The sequence below is a fragment of the Apiospora kogelbergensis genome (assembly GCF_038363985.1).
Source record: "Apiospora kogelbergensis strain CBS 113332 chromosome Unknown utg000005l_segment0_segment0, whole genome shotgun sequence".
NCBI lineage: Eukaryota > Fungi > Ascomycota > Sordariomycetes > Amphisphaeriales > Apiosporaceae > Apiospora > Apiospora kogelbergensis.
The window spans coordinates 2,724,666-2,741,286 of NW_027117422.1; the positions used below are offsets into that span (position 1 = coordinate 2,724,666).

General features: G+C 54.4%; 5 protein-coding genes across 5 annotated transcripts; 3 read left to right on the forward strand and 2 right to left on the reverse strand.

Annotated features, from left to right (window-relative positions):
- Nucleotides 1–480: 480 nt before the first annotated feature.
- Nucleotides 481–2,529, reverse strand: PG998_007477 (uncharacterized protein; the record flags this gene model as incomplete). Its single annotated transcript, XM_066874293.1, has 1 exon — nt 481–2,529. One exon carries the CDS (start codon nt 2,527–2,529, stop codon nt 481–483), a length of 2,049 nt encoding a protein of 682 aa, XP_066730238.1.
- Nucleotides 2,530–5,822: 3,293 nt separating this feature from the next.
- PG998_007478 (glycosyl hydrolase family 16) lies at nt 5,823–7,310 on the forward strand (the record flags this gene model as incomplete). Its single annotated transcript, XM_066874294.1, has 3 exons — nt 5,823–5,947; nt 6,025–6,485; nt 6,538–7,310. 3 exons carry the CDS (start codon nt 5,823–5,825, stop codon nt 7,308–7,310), a joined length of 1,359 nt encoding a protein of 452 aa, XP_066730239.1.
- A 1,173-nt stretch (nt 7,311–8,483) lies between these two features.
- Nucleotides 8,484–9,668, forward strand: PG998_007479 (isomerase YbhE; the record flags this gene model as incomplete). Its single annotated transcript, XM_066874295.1, has 1 exon — nt 8,484–9,668. The coding sequence occupies one exon, from the start codon at nt 8,484–8,486 to the stop codon at nt 9,666–9,668; it is 1,185 nt and encodes a 394-aa protein (XP_066730240.1).
- Nucleotides 9,669–10,752: 1,084 nt separating this feature from the next.
- Nucleotides 10,753–12,338, reverse strand: PG998_007480 (glycolipid 2-alpha-mannosyltransferase; the record flags this gene model as incomplete). The annotated part of the gene is made up of 2 exons (XM_066874296.1): nt 10,753–11,094; nt 11,154–12,338. The coding sequence occupies 2 exons, from the start codon at nt 12,336–12,338 to the stop codon at nt 10,753–10,755; spliced, it is 1,527 nt and encodes a 508-aa protein (XP_066730241.1).
- A 1,586-nt stretch (nt 12,339–13,924) lies between these two features.
- Nucleotides 13,925–15,991, forward strand: PG998_007481 (uncharacterized protein; the record flags this gene model as incomplete). The annotated part of the gene is made up of 7 exons (XM_066874297.1): nt 13,925–14,488; nt 14,596–14,629; nt 14,681–14,713; nt 14,772–15,058; nt 15,121–15,463; nt 15,519–15,762; nt 15,829–15,991. The coding sequence occupies 7 exons, from the start codon at nt 13,925–13,927 to the stop codon at nt 15,989–15,991; spliced, it is 1,668 nt and encodes a 555-aa protein (XP_066730242.1).
- Between the last annotated feature and the right edge of the window lie 630 nt (nt 15,992–16,621).

Sequence of the window (16,621 nt, forward strand, 5' to 3'; positions counted from 1 at the left end):
CGGTGGAGCAATTACTATGCGCCTGCTTTACTTTCGTCACGAATTACGATTCCCCCACGGGATGGATAGGGCATTTGGTTGGAATGGCAAAGGAGGTTGTCAACGAAAATAGTTAACGTGTAGACAGACATTGGCGCATCCGCATGAGCTGGTTCAAGTTAATAGTCCATCTACTGTTCACTCATCTGGTAGCACCGGCGGATAGAATGAATATCTGCTGGGCGTGGCGTGATCGTGACGTACGACCTTGCGGCACCCAACCAGCTTGGTGCGTGAAATATAGGGCGTTTAAGGATGCTGATTCAATGTCTAGTCATTTTGAATTTATTTGGCCAAGTTGTTTGCTATTTGGTTTGCATTGTATAGTAAATAGTACTTCTCAAGTGGTCATACTGATTTAAAGGGTTGGATAGTAAGTAGTATATGCTCCGAACTTCGTCGAGGGGCCGTTTTCCTGATCTGCCAGTCTGTTTGTTCTCGCTAAAACGAACACCTCCCTGCCCATTCTAGTGCCTCCTTTGCCACTTCTCGAGTAGCGCTCGTTAGATTTAACATATCGAGCACGTTCCAATTGGCCCATACAAACTCCTCGTGCTCAACCCCTTTGAGAACAACGTCTTCTACATTGGCTACCAGCACGGTCCAGTTCAATTGCAGCTGCATCTTCTCCGTCGTCGGCGTGAGATCCGGCCAACCTTCCTCGTCCATGAAGCGCACGTTGCCGCCGGCCAGGCCTGCCCCCGCTGAGGTGAACGCTGCGCCTCGGGGCAGGGCCCTGAGGGGGTCGTAGTCGACGTTCTGACGATCGCGACGGGAACGGGCGCTGTTGCCTGCGGCTGCGGTGGAAATAGTCGTTTCGCGCAGCATGCTCGAGATGCGGACGACGTTGAGCGTGGTCAGGCGCTTGACGCAACGGGCGATGGCGTCCGAGATACAATAGTCGCCGTCGTCGACGCGGCCGCTGGGCAGCTCCCAGACCGCCGGCGGCGGCAGACACGATGATCTTTTGGTAGCGTCGTCGCCGTCGTTGTTATGGCTGTTGTTGCCGTCGTTGTCGAGGAGTAGGTGGCGCGGTAGCTGCTCTAGGAATGGCCGGTTGTAGTGGTGCTGCGGGTGATGCTGCTGGTACGGCGAGGGGGGCCGGACGCGGGCCCGGTCGTGGCCGGCGCTGCTGCTGTGGGCGCGCGCTTCTTCAGCAGCAGGATGGTGGGTCGTTGGCTCCGCACGTCGATGCGGAAGACGGCGGCGCCAACGGTTAGCTGAGAGATTAGGGCGCTGGTGGGAGGGGGTCGAGGGGGTCGAGGGGTTTCGTTGATGTTGATGTGAATGTTGTTGCTGTCGCTCAGGGATTGCCGCCGCGATATTCACGGGGAGCGCGAGTGGTTTCGGTGAAGGGTTATCCGACGACGAAACGGAAGAGACTTCGCCGGCAGTAGCGTTGTCATTGCCGTTGCCGGTAGGGGGCAGATCCATCATGTTGGGGGGTTCTTCGCTACTGAGACTGCTTATTTCTCCTACGTCGAAATTCCCGGCCAATGTCTCCCGATTCTGCTGTTGCTGGAGGTGATAGGGGTTGGCCGCGGCTGCCGGGGCGGTTGCCATCGCAATGCGGTCATTGTCATCATTCTGGTAATGGAATTCGAACCGACAGTCGTTGTCTTGATCTGGTGGCGGAGACGGCAAGCCGCTGATGGCAGCCGTTTCGCCGTCATCCCCTCTGCAGTCAACGGCGTCATCGCGATCCTCGTAATAGGAGCGGAAGACTTGGTGGGCGATGCTAGGCGCCGAGGCCAGGTATCGCTCCTTGGACATGGCTAGGACACATTTCTGCGGCCACGTCAGCACCGGCGTCTGGGACGTCATCTGCAGCAGGCTGTTGTTGAGCGGGCCCGACGTCAGCAACGTCAGCTCGCTGCGGGCCGAGGCGCGGCTCACGTGGTGCTGGTGATAACGGATCCTGCGGTGCGCGGGCGGGGGCGGCCGTGCTGCTGTCGCTCTCGCTTGTTGCGGTTGCGCAACGGCGGCGGTAGGGGTAGGCGGGGTGGTAGCAGATCGGGGAGACCGCTGCTTCGGACGCTGCGAGGCTTTGCTTGGCGTGGTCGAGATCTGCGTTTGTGGTAGCGGTGCTTCGGTCCTTGGAGTTGTATCTGTCAGTGTCGTATATAGTCCCGTCCCCGGAGGCGTGGAAGGCCGTGGTGTAGCAAGGGGCTTGCCTTGTAAGGCTGTCGTTGTTGTTGTCGCCGGAGGACGTGGACGACCGTAGGGGACAATGGATGGATATGGACTGTAGGCAGCCGGATGTCGTTGTTGATAAACATGCTGGCGATGGTGGTTTTTACGATGATTATGCTGTTGACTTTGTTCTCTTGATTGTCGCGGTAGTGCGCTGCTAAGGTTATTACTATTATGATTGCTATTGCCGATGCTGTAATTATTAATATTGTGAACGGCCAACGACGGCGGCTTAAGCGGTGGCTGTAGAGGCAGTGGTGGTAATACGGGCGGTCCTAGTTCCGCTTGAATGGCCATGATTGCTCTTGCCTGCCACGCTGCCACGCTGTTACTATCCCGTGTGCGCGTAGTGCGGCCCCCTGTGCCCGTTGTGGAAGTTTCTTAGGATCTAAGGCGGCGGCGAACGACGCCTCCTGGCCGTGCTGATGCTGCTGTTTAGGTCAACGCAGCAGTGCTGAATGCACAGAGCGTACTATTAGTGGTATTAAACAGGATAGAGGAGAATGGGATGGTGAAGCAAAAAGTAGAATCATGGCGTAAAGAGAGCAATAGAGAGAGAGAGAGCGCGCGAGAGGGAGAGAGATGCTCAGTGTCATTATTATTGTCAAAGGCAGGCCTGCCCTCAAGGTTTTTGTGTAATATCATTAACGTTGTTTCCTGCTCCTCGTCTGGCAACTCTCTCCTCTTTCCTTGCTTGCCCCGTCATCATGGTTTGGGGCAGGGATCGCCTCAGCGTCTTCCCGCAATACTCTCGAGCGATGTCTTGGATCAAATGGGGGAGAATAGAAATAACTCTGAAGCATAGCCACGCTAGTGGAAGGGCCCGAGTAACCCTCAGCTTGCGAAAGGACGAAGAGTGTTTTCTCATTTTGAGTTTCCCGTGTACGAGATTGTTTCCCCAAGCTGGCGTTAGACTTGTCCTGGCCTAGAGGACCTTCTGGAACGCCGTCGTCGCGGATTGCGCTGCCGCTGATGCCGTTCTCGCCGACGAAAGTGGGATCATGGTTGCGTTAGTCGATTTGATGGCTTGCTTCGATTCGACTTGTATTAACGCGCGAGCTCTTTTTCCCTTGGCTACGAGGCGTATTGGTATAAAGAGTCAAACTCGGCCACAAAGTAGCCAGCAAGTTTATGCTGTTTCCTCCCTTATTCCTTAGCCAATATTGACTTTGCAGAACCTGCCGATAGCGTCGCCAAACTCTGAGTTCCTGCAGGTTGCTGACAACGACCATCTTGACAGAAGCCACGGGAACAGGTCATTCTTGAAGCCCTTGGAAAGACGCGGCCTGCAGCAGGATGCTCCTGATCCTCTCACGATGGCGTCATGCCAGAAACCCGCGACCCGATCGCGAGGCCATGCTCATGCGACGTCGGGTGGACGGAGTGCGTCTCGATTACAGACTGCCCGGTTTGCCCTGGTGACACTTAATTCCACGGGGTTGTAGTTTCGAGAGACAAATCCAATCTCGGCGTACTGGACGAGCACCGCTGCCAATGCTATCATGCAATGGCTGTCATCTGGAGCAGCGGCAATTGGCATCCCTGGGGAATCCTGGACCCCAGTATATGCCATGGTCCACCAGGACCAGGGACTCCAAGACAGAAACCGACATCTCAAGTATCCGGACAGACGAGGCCGAAGCTGCGGAATTCGGAATCTGGAATCCAGATGTAAGAAGGCATCGCCAATAGAAGCCAAGGCGGGTGATATCCTAGCTGAGCAGGTCGCTGATGCAACCTACATACAGCTCCGTGATCTCATGAGTTGGAGATTGGGAGCAAGTAATTCTAAAGCTTGCGGCTCCGCGACAAGCTTTGTCGGGAGAAAAACTATGTTGGGTGGATTATATGTATCTGCCGCCCCGTGTCGAATCGATTTACGGGGTAAGTACGGAGCCACGGTCACGGGGTACATCCTTTGTAGGTGAGTGACAGGAAGAAGTAGGTCGTGGATCAGATCTGGGGTTTCCTTGGCAAAGAACAAGACCCGTTCATCCAGCTTCCCCGTGCTCAAACGGCCATGGCTTGCGAGAGAAATCAATATGCATCAACGTGTATCAATCTGTATTCGGAGTGGTTGGCTTGTTTCTGGAATCGAGGGATACCCGTGGTGAGAATCGCAATCTCGGCCATTACATGCGTCTCAACGAATCCGAGCTGAATGCCACCCTACCATCCTGACCTGCTGACCTAGCACCTAGCTAGCCCCTGCTTGTAATTCCCCTTCTATTCATGCAAGGCGACCGGACCATCTGCAGGGTGTTCGTTCGTATCTAATGGTCCCATATCGTGAGCAACGCCTTTCCAGATGTCATGAGATACAGTAATTCATACACTTGAACCAATTTGACTCTCGATTGTGGTCTCAGCTGCCGCGCTAAGCCTGTCACACTTGGAAGGGCTTGGATAGCGGTCGGAAGGCAGCACAGACGGCTCAGATACATAGCTCTAAGCTCTGTTTGTGTTGTTGTGGTGGTGGTTATCGCCGCTGTTGTTCCCACCCTGATGCAACCGAGCCCGAACCGAAGCGAGACATCTCGCCGCCTGACCAAACCGCGATTGAACGAGACACACTCTCTCTCTGGAGATGCGAATAGATGTCCCGCCTCTAAGAAAGGGCGTTTCGTAGATGCATGCAGATGCTAGGTTAGGCTACTTACTCATGCTGGGGGTTTGGCCTGGGGATTTGGCCTTATCGCGGAGCCCCAGCAGTCTAGCAGTCTAGCAGTCTAGCAGTCCAGATCACCCAGCTCCCTACCCTAGCGTATCCCAACACGGGCGCTTCGTGCGCCACTATTTACGAGATTTGCGGATTTCTGACCAAGCAAGCCAGGGAGCAGTGAGCAGTGAGCAGCGAGCAGCGAGCAGTGAGGTCGCAGCCGACCTTGGCCCCCCCTAACATCACCTAACATCACGCATGTTTCCTTGTTCGGACGACCATTCCACTTGAATTGGGCCACCGTCAGAGTGCGTGCCAGCCAACCCCAGACAGACAGACAGAGCCATCAAAGTCGACCGTCCATCTCCGGATTCGACTCGGCTTTGGTTCTCCCTCTCTTTCCCACCCACTCCCAAAGGTGTCAAAATAGTAATAACCACCCAATTCATTCGTTTGATTCTGGCGCGTTTGGAGGCGACGACCTGCTTGTCACCTCAAACCGCCAATCCTTCTTCACCATCGTTAGCCAGCTTGTGCATCCAAACCGCTGTCGCAGCCTGAACTCTTTGCGCATTCCTCCCTGCCACAGATCGGGACACTGCATTTGCCATTCGCTCTTCGACAGTGCCATTGTTACTCCCCTCTTCTCTTGGTGCTTCTCTCAAAGAGACTTTGGGTTATTTTCAAACCTGAGTCCATCGAATTGCGCCTCCCTCACCCTTGAACCGAAAGTCTTTGAATAGTCTTGTATTGAATACCGTCGTTGCCACGATTGGCGCAGCTCCCGAACGATAAAACGACCTGTTTCAAAACGCTCGGTTTCCTGCGTTCGTTTCCTGTCGCTTCTACCAGCTTGACACCGGCAACATCCGAGTCATTGAAATCCCCGCGCGCATACACGCACGAATCAACTCCGAGTCATCAACCAAAAATGAGGCGGACCATGCTGTCTGTGGGCGTTGCTCTGTTGGGCGCGTCAGTTGTTCTTGCCGCCGACAAACCGGCGACTTGCTCGCAGACTTCAAAATGTCCCAAGGAGACCCCCCTGCTGCTCCCGTAAGTGCTGCAATCTCCAACTGGCATGCCACATGTGCGCCGCGTGGTACACAAACGGCTTGCCGACATGCGTCGAGTTTGTCTAACATCCACCCTGCAGAATATGGCCAGTGCGGTGTCGGTGCGTACTGTCTCGGCGGATGCGACCCTCGAAGTTCCTTCTCGCTCGACGCTTGCGTCCCGTCGCCCGTATGCATTGATCGGGACATGAAGATGGGCTCGACCGACAAAGTCGTTGATGTGCAGGATTATCTGGGAGACGCTTCCAAGTCGGAATGGGTGGCGCAGGGCACGCCCCTGTCTAGCGACGACGGCTTGCTCCTGACCATGCCTCCCCGCACCGCCGGAACTGTTCTTTCTTCGACTGGATACTTGTGGTATGGAAATGTCAAGGCGAGAATGAAGACGAGTCGAGGTCGCGGGGTTGTCACCGGTTTTATTTTCATGAGCGACGTCAAAGACGAGATTGACTTCGAATGGGTGGGTGCTGATTTGGAGGTAACTCAAACTAATTACTATTTCCAGGGTATCCCTGACTGTAAGCCAAGTCTGCCGCCGTTACTTTCCGTCTTGCTAACCCTTCTATCCAGACACGCATGCTGGCAATATCACCGGCACCCAAAATACCTTTGAGAACTGGCACGACTACGAGATCCGGTGGACGCCTGATGACATCACCTGGCTCGTCGATGGCAAGGTCGGCCGCGTACAGAAGAAGTCGGATACTTGGAACAAGACGTCCAACCAGTGGGACTTCCCTCAGACACCGTCACGAGTCCAATTCTCCCTCTGGCCCGGCGGCGCCGATACCAACGCCAAGGGAACAGTTGATTGGGCCGGTGGCGCGATTGACTGGAACAGCGAGGACATCAAGAACTACGGCTACGACTTCGCCACGGTTGCTTCGGTGAAAATCGAATGCTACAAGACCAAGAGTGCGCCGGGGACAAACTCGGGCAAGAGCTACACGATCGAGGACTACAAGGGACTCAACACGTCGGTCAGTAACGGCGACAAGCCCACGGTGCTGAAATCGCTCCTCGGAACTGGCCTGGATATGGACAAGGACTATGCCAAGTCTTCGACCACCCAGACTATGGAGGTCATTCCTGGCCTGAGCGGCGGCGGCCCCGGTACGAACGGACAGGCGGCTGCTCATCCCGAGGGCAACGGTGGCTCTGGTACCGATGGCAACGGCCCGACTCCTGTCGGTGTCGCGCCGAAGTGCACGCAAAAAGGCTTCGCCCAGGACTGTGACAATCCCACAGGTGGAAACGCCAACGAGGGCTACAAGCAGGAGCGCGCTCTCGGCGCCAGTGCCTTCGCGGCGCTAATTGCTGTCGCCGGTATGCTTTGGCTCTAAAGCAGTGTTTCGTCTGCATTCCGTACACAGGCAGGCACGGCAATCAGTAGCATCAAGGGCGGCGCAAGCGTTGCCTATCGGACTTGTTCCGGGTTTCTCTCGAGATGAAGGGCTTTTACAATCCGTGTATCCCCAACTTTGCAGTGTTATTAATCATCCAATTCCACATAGGGGCATTGGTGGGAGAAGGTGCGCTATGGCATCGAATGCTGTCCATTCCTTCGTATTTCAAACGGAAAAGATGAGGGGGGTTTTCGGTATCTGGGTATCTTAGTGGAACAGGTCGGGGTTTTAATGTCTTAGGCTGGGGGATGAAGGAAGGGGATGACCGCAATCATGGCCTGTACATATCATATCATATATATTTCAAAAGCATATGTAAAAAAGAGAAGCATTGTAATGCATGCATTGGTTCGTATCGCGCAACAGAATTCAAGGTTCCTCTCAGTTGGGAACATGTCAAGAAGGCGGCTTGGCTGGATTGATTGGACGAGCGGTGCTGAGTGTTTTTGATTCAAACACCGGGGCTCTTATCCCACAGCGCCCCCTTTTTCCCCCGCAGAGCGCTAAGCCTCGCCGTCTGGGAGGGACCCTTGAGGCCTATCACCTTCTAAAAACCTGGCCCCGCCACCTGTGGCCTCCGGGCAGTGGACGGACGAAAGCCTTCTATCCAGCATTCTATTGCCCGTCTGGGATTACTGTATTGTTGGGTGTTGGTTCGATTGCTTACGGCTGCGCCTCTTGGGTACGTACATACAGTAAGTTGGTCCTTTGTAAACCGTCCAAACAAAGGAGCACTCACCTGGCTTTGTCCACCACTGCCGACCAACTCTCCCCACGAGTCATTCATCCTGCGCCTTGGCTGTCTTTGCCCGACGACAACCACATCTGATTCTCGTGCCCATTCCTTGTCTCTTGGACTCTTTTGGATCCTTTGGACCAACGCGTACTCCGTAGTGCCGCAGAGTACATTAAGACTGTGTGCCTCGCTCCCACCGCAATCTCAAGTTCTCTCACTCACCAAACGACTCTAATTCACACCACTTGACTTTTTTCTTTCTTTCGACAAAGACATTCGCTTCAAAAAGACACGACAACATTTGATTATTTCTCTCTCTCCCTCTCTCTTACACACACACACACACACACAAAATGGTACGATTGATCTCAATGATGCTGAACCTGGGGCTGGCCCTAGCAGCACCCTCACTCATTGCCCGCCAGGACCAGGGAGCCGTCGACAAGAAATTGGTCGTCGGTGCCGCCGGCCAGATCCTTTCTTTCCAGTTCGACGGCAAGGTGTTCAAGTCCATCAGCGCCGTCAACGAGACGGGCAAATCCGCCAGCTGGATGATTTTCAAGCACCCCAACCATCTCTACGCTGTCGACGAGAACAGCAACACCCTCCGCCTGTTCAACTACGACCCGACTACCGGCAAGCTGTCGGACAAGCCCGTCGCGGAGAAGACGGGCTCGCCCGGTGTTGTTTCTCTCGAGTTCAGCCTTGACAAGACCCGTCTTCTTGGCGGGTCTTATAGCAATGGCACGGTTGATATCTGGGACACCTCGGCTGCCGACGGCAGCATGAAGTTCATCAAGAACGTCACCCTGACCGGTGACATTCTCAACCCCAAGCAAACTACCCACCGGGCACACCAGATTGTCCCCGACCCCAGCGGCCGCTATTTTGCCGTCAACGACCTTGGTGGTGACGCCATCCACATCTTGGACTCCAAGAAGGATTACACCATCACGAGCACCACGGCCGTCGCACCTGTCGGATGCGGCCCTCGCCATGGCGGTTTCCTAACCGCCAACCCCGCTCCCGGCGCGCTTCCCTCTCACTACGTTGTTTTGTGCGAGACGATGAACCTAATTAAGCTGTACAAGATCGACAAGCAAGCCGACGACACCCTGAAGTTGACTGCCATCCAGAGCGAGAGCTCGTACGGCCCTGCTTTCCCTCCCGCCAACGCTACGACGGCTGCGGCTGGCGAGCTGACGGTGGCGAACAACCAACGAGACATCTACATCACAAACCGTCTCTCCGGCAACGAGACCGACAATGTCTCCCTCTTCACCTTCCAGCACCAGGACGGCAAGGCCAGGATCGACTTCAAGAGCCAGATCTCGAGTGGCGGTATCAGCCCGCGCATGATGAGCCTCAGCGTGGACAAGGACCAGAGCATCATGTTCGTGGCCAACCCCATGGGTGCTAACGGTATCGTGGCCCTCCAGCGCAACCAGAAGTGTGGTTCGCTGTCCCCTCTGGCCGCCGTTGTCAACACCACCATCTCCAACCAGCCTGGCGGTTTCGGCCCTCAGTTCGTCTTGGAGATACCTGCTAAGAGCACTTAAACGGTTGCCCTGGTTGATAGACAAGAGGGAATTGAGCGTTATATCGAGGTTACAGCTTTGCATGGCGTGGCGTTCCGGATGAAAGGTGATAGGGGAAAAAGGTAGCTTTGGTTTTCTTTATACACCGCCATCTGTGATGGGCACAATACATTTCGATTCTCTCAAACTTGTCCTGTGATGGAAGAATTGTGGCGTGCCTGGTCTACGATTAACTCGTATTTATCTCGTGGTGCGAACTTTCTTTGCGTGCTTGACGATATGGTCGATGTTTGAATACTGATTAGTATTCAAGCAATACGAGTAAGTGCCAGAACGACGAGAGTCGTGAAAGTCCCAGTTGTTCTTGAAAAACGTTCCTGTGGATAAATGGCTCGCCGCCCTCTTGCGCCTCGTCGGCGCGCCGGTTGCAATTGGGGCGCACTAGCCGTCTACGATACCAGCATCAGAGCTCCATGTTCGTTGCACGAGGTCTCTCGGCATGGCATACTGTCAAGCTACCTAGGTGTCAGAGGGGACGGTTCACAGCGTCGAGTCCTCAGGATCTAGCCATGTATATATAAGTCATCATGCAGGAAGGAATATTATGTACGATTCATATTAACACCTACTACTCTTCCATATACGCAAGTGTTTTATCTGCCGGGTGACAACCAATCAAAATCCAGTTTTCCATTCATTGTACATGCAATCCGGCCAAAGGGTAATCTTCGTAAGATGTCTTCCTTGCTCCGTCCCATCCTTTTACCCGTTGAGCTGCGTATTGTGCACTTCATGACGCCGCATCCCCACTCCAGACCTTCGTAAATCGAAACAAGATACTTTCGTGGCCACTATGCGTTAATGATGATACGCATTTGGGCACAAGAGCATCGTTACACACATAGATGCTAGCCAGTTTCATCATGGCCGATGGGTTCGCACCCATGCCCCAATCCCATGCGATATGTGCGCGTATGCGAATGCGACTCGTGTATGTACCTTGAATAAGAGTCCAGTCGCTCGCTGGTAGGGCGACATGGTGTTGGATGGCGAGGCCATTCATTGCCCCTAGACTCCGTCTGTTCTGACTCGAATAACGGAGTGTTTAGGGACTGGCCCAGCCACCGGCGACATCTACCCACTCAGCCAAGCAGGAACCTTCTTTACCTTCAACGTCAACGATATCGGTATCGCAGCGGCAGCGGCAACCAACGCCGTTCTCCTTCTCGGGGTCCCAGCTCTCCCAGTACGCGTCCTCCTCTTCCCGCTTCTTGGGGTCGAGCGTGGTCTTCTCCAGGTACGGAGTACGCGGCAGTTGGCGTGAGGGAGCGTTGGCAGGGCAATGCTGAATGGTCGTGTGTCGGTAACCGAAGTCGCGGAAGTAGTGGATATCACGGGGAGCCAGGAGGACACCGGCAGCTAAAGAATGAATGGGCGCATCACCCCACTACGTCATGTGTTAGCTCATTGCGTGCGTTGATGCGTTTTCCTGTTTGATTCACTTACTCGTTCCATCCAGAAGCCACCGCTGCGGTCCATCATCTCGAAGAAATCCTCATACTCCTTGCTGCGGAACCAGCTAAGCCGAGCAATTTCGAAGTTGGACCAGAAATGACACATGTTGTAGGATTCACCTTCCATGGCCTCGGGGTCGACTTCGGGCAGGCCGTTGTGGCCGGGATCGCTGCGCAGGATCTCTTCGGGCAAAGGAACTTTGCTTTGGTCCTCCTCCTTGGGCTTGTCCTCAGGCTTCTCTACAGGCTCGACGAACATTTCCCACAGACCTTGCGACTTGATGTTGTTGAGGCGCTTGTAGGCAGAAGCGTAGCGGAAAATGTTGGGGACTGTCTCTCGGAGCTCCTTGACGGCAATGGTGAAACCGTAAGTTTTGTTTTCCTTCTCCATCATGAGGAAAGGATCGTAGGTGATGTCGCAGAAGTACTTGATCTCGGGTTCCAGGCGCCAGTACCACTCGTACTTGGCCAGGAGCTCGTGCTTGTAGAAGAAACCAGAGTAGAAGCGACACATGGCGTGGTAACTCTCGAGGCCACCGTACATGACGGCGGCGTCTCCCTGCTTGGCAATGCCCTCCTTGGCGATTTTGGTGTCGATCCATTCGGGGTATCCCCACATCTCAGGGCCAACGCGACCGAATTCGCATTCGCCTGAGGTGTAGTTGCGGACAATGTCCTTGAAGGTCTGATTGAACTCGCCATCGTTCAAGAAGACGTACGGGTAGTGGTACCAGCGGTTGAAGTGACGCTCGATCGACTTGATGGACTGGATGACACCATCCAGCTCCTTGTTTCGGGCAAGGACCACAAAGGCAGCATTGGCGCGGGGCGTGCTAGTATCAGGCTGCAAGCAGCCCTGGACGAATACCTTATCGTGCTCCTCGCTGATCTTTCGAATGGCGGGAGGCGCGCCAGCGGGCATCAAGATCCTGCCAGGCGAACTGGGGTGTCGAACAAATAGCACCAGAATGAGAATGAGAACGATGCAGGGAAAAAGGACAACAACTCCGAGGGGAACGGATATGCTGGAGTTGCCCTTTAAGCGAAGCGGCCTTCTGAAGAAGTCTAGACGAGACCCAATCCTGTTAGGTCTCGTGGGCCGCCCCTTCTCGTCATTTGTGGGCAGTGATGGTGCCATGTTAGGCACGCGCTGAACAGCGCGGCGAAAGAGATCCATGGGAGCGGAACGCGCGAGGCCGTCGGCTCCTAAAGGAGGTATATAGGCAAGGGAGGGCTCGTTCGGGAGGGACGGGTGGAAATCGTTAAAGGGTCGTAATCGGATGCGAAGCTATTGGGATGAAATGTGCCTCCAGAGAATACGTCTTGATGCTTCTAATGATTTTCTTGATTGAAAATAAACATGGAGCCGGATTGGAGAACGAGGCCAGGCGATTAAGCAAAGCCGACGATTAAAAGGTGTGCCCAACAGCAAATGGCAGCCCAGTGACAAAAAGATTGAAGCCCCTATTCCAAAACGAAACAGGACACGGGCGGAACGAAGAGGACTCGAGTGTGTCGAGAAATCGTCAATCCAAATGGCCCCTTCAGTCCAACAAATCTGCAATTGGAAGTGGCGATCGAATAACGAGCGGCAGGGTGGGGGAGGAAGCGCGTCCCTTGTGAGAGAAGGCTGCTACGTTTGTCGAGGGTCGTTTGTCAGATTCAAGAAATAGAAGGATAAGTGGCAGGAGGCTGAGAATCGGGGATTGTGAGACTTGGACGGATCGCTGGTCGAAGTTTTGCCAGTTTGGCCGCTCGGACTTGTGTCTGGCTGGCTGGCTACTGGCTGGCAGTACCCAGGGCGAGGAGGTACCTAAAGGCTGATTTAATTGCTTGTTTCTTGGCTGATAACGGGTACGCGTCAAACTGTCTGCATCGGACCCTCGGTCGGTCTGCACCGTAAGACTATTTTAGGTAGATGCAACAATCGGTTCGGGATGGATCAACTTTTCATCTGATCCAAATCGAGTGGACGGAATAGGGAAACGTGGTCACAACACTGCAAGTTGCGAACACAGGAGACAGAAGAACCCGCCAGCGATGCGCAGAACCAAGGTGGAAAATCAAACAACCAGCCTGGACCGGGCGCTCAACCTTCTATGCTACAGGGGTGCATGCGTGAATCTGGTAACCTTACTAGGGGGTTTAGGGGGGAAGGGGGAGCTGGCGGGCCAATTGAGATGCTAGCAAATGGGGGAAGGGGGTCCCGCTATACTTGACATACGTACTGTACCAGCACCCACTATTACCTGGCAGCTGCTGACACCCTGGCTGACAGTGGTCGCTGGTTGGACTGATTATCACAGCTGCACGAAAAGGGTGGCAGGGTGGTAGTAGGATGGCAGAAGTGACGGACTTTACTCGCAGTTCTTGTTCGTTACTGGCCAGCCCTCTCTTCTTGCTTCTGCATCTTGGCAAGGATGTCTGTCTTGATGGGCGAATATGTCCCCTTGGCCTTTGAAGCAGACCAGCCAGCCGGCCGGGGGACGGGAATAAGCGATCCACCGTCAGCCCCGGGAGTGACGCCGATATCTCTATTCCTTCTCCGTCCTATCTTCCTGTCCCCTCCCTGTCCTCCTTATCCACCCAGCACGCCAACTGCCTCTCGTTTCGAGTCGCCCATGCTGGTCCGCGGATGCCTCTCTCTTTCGGACCATTCCGACAGGTTCCAAGCCGATATCGCCCAGCAGCCATCTAGTACCGTGAAGACGCTTTGGATATTCCTTTCACCATGGCATTGATATCAATGTATTTTTGTCAGACATGGCAGACCACAAAGCTCCCAGCGCTGTGCTCCCGGTGCTTTCGCCCCCGCGCCCTGATGTCGAAGCGGCGAGGGGACCAGAAACGGTCCCGGCTACTACCGATGAGCCCGAACTGCCTTCGGGTAGCAGCGCGTCACGCGGACCGCCCATCGTGAAAGACGACTCCCCGGTATACGATCGTTTCAGCCCCCAGCGCAAGGCTGTGTTCGTAGCTATTTTGGCCTTTTGCGCCATTCTCTCGCCCATGTCATCCACGGGGTCCCTGACGGCAGTGCCGCAGATTGCCCAAACCTTTCAGACGTCCGGTAGCATAGTCAACATTTCCAATGGGCTTTACACGGCGGCCATGGGGCTTTCGTCGCTCCTGTGTGGATCCATCAGCACGTTGTGCGGGCGGCAGGTGGTGCTGTTTAGTAGCGTCATCTTGTTCTTTGCGTTCTCGTTGGGCACCGCGCTGGCTCCCAACTTGGCTGCGTTCTTCGCCTTCCGGATGCTGAGTGGGTTCGGAGGCACAGGACTCCTGGTTATGGGTTCCGGGTGTATTGGCGATCTGTACAAACCTGTACGTGGCGACATAGATCCCCATTCACTGGGGCTCGGCTGGAATGCCCCTATCTCCCCAAATTAGACGAACAACAAGAAGGAAACTGATGAACATAACGGGTATAGACGGAGAGAGGAACAGCTCTCGGTTGGTTCATGAGTAAGCCAGCAATCGTAATTCTAACTGACCATGTTGAAAACTCATACCAAGTTCTAGGCGGAACGCTCATTGGCCCTGCTTTAGGTTTGTTCTCAACGCACCTGCCCCTTATCATCGAGTCCCACAACTCACAATATCAAAGGTCCCTTGCTTGGAGGTGCCATCGTCACTTACGCCAACTGGCGCGCTATCTATTGGCTTCAATCAGCCATGGCCGGACTAGCATCGTTATTGGCTATTTTATTCATACCAGAAACCATCCATCACAGACAATGGTTGTCCGTTCCGAGAGAGAAGAGATTGCACGCCGTGATGATTGCTGTCAACCCATTTCGCCTTCTCGTATTGTTCAGGAGCTTGAAGCTTGTCTGTGTGTCGATGGCTTCGTCGTCTCTGGTCTTCAACATGTACTCTTTCCTGGCACCGATTGTGAGCCTCCTTTCTGTTATTTAGTTGCCCCCAAGAGATTCAAGCCGCTGACAAAGGTATAGGTCTATGTCATCAATCCCCGCCTCAACCTCACAACGCCCCTCGAATCCGGGCTTTTCTATTTAGCCCCTGGATGTGGCTACCTGGCGGGCACATTCTTCGGGGGGCGCTGGTCGGACCACGTTGTCAAGAAGTGGATTAGGAAACGTCACGGCCAGCGTAAACCCGAAGATCGCCTGCGCAGCGCTGTGCCATGGATGGGCCTGGGGATTCCCGGCTCCTTGCTAATCTACGGCTGGTGCCTCGAGTATGATCGGGGTGGAATCCCCGTCATTGTCATCTCCATGTTTGTGCAAGGCTTTTCCCAGCTGATGATCTTTCCTTCGCTGAACACTTACTGCCTGGGTGAGCCTCATCAACCCGTTGTTCATGTCTGCTTGTCCACTGATCAGATTTGCAGATGTCATACCATCACGGTCCGCTGAAGTGTTGGCTGGAAACTACTTGGTCCGGTATATCTTTGGCGCCATTGGTACGGCTGTCGTGCTCCCGGCAGTGAACCATATAGGAATTGGAGCTTTCAGCACGATATCAGCTGGTTTTATGGTTGCATGCTGTGGCTGGGTTATCCTGGTCATCCACGACGGAGCACTGCCGTCCGAAACACAACGTCTTGCCAACGATGCAGGACTGTCCGGGTTTCGGTGAGACCGATGACATGTGAAGCAGGGTCAGACTATACTGATGCCATTGAACTTGCATACCGTCAGAGTGGACGGATATCTCTGGTGTTCCGTTCAGCTGCCCAGTACTATCGGAACCGGTCCAAAGAAACAGGCCGCTGACTCGGAACCCATTGCTAGACCGAGCGAAGAGGGGGCATTGCCTGAGGTAGTGGCGTACATCTACCGCATCCAGAGCGAGTTGCTGTAGACTTCCAGGAAAGTATCGTGGAAGCAGATACGTCAGACAACGGTGCACTGATGAATAGCTACAACAGGCAGCACTATGCGCTCACCTGTAATACACATACATGCACAATGCAAGTGCAAGTCGGCCCACGTCGGGTGATTGGGTAACGGACGAAACTACCAAACAACCATCATAGGAGACGCCCTGCTCGAGCTACGCACGATAGCGATGTTCGGATCGTGTCGAACGCCAGATCTTCAGGGCCCGTCCCGAGATTCAAACGGCGTTTGAGACATATGCATGCGACTGTGGGCGAATGGTTCAGCGGTGCGTGCTTAGGCTTTCAGCTCGGGGCTCTCAGCTCTCTCTACTAAAAGTCGGTAAAGAACCCTGTCGGGCAATATAGTCGTGCCTTCAAACCACGGTCCATCAACACGTCATCCGAACAGCATCTCCGCTCCGTGCTGGCAGGCTGACAGCATTGGTGTCTGTCAGACGTTTGATCCTAATGCGCCTCCTTCGGAGATGCGCGATGCAACTGGGCAGTAGAGCGTAAGCACTTGTGGTCGAGGCTTGCTGCCTTTGCTGCACGGCCAAGTGCCCCCCATGCTTCCTGAGGCCCTTCACCCGCCCTGATTGGCCGGCCGTCAG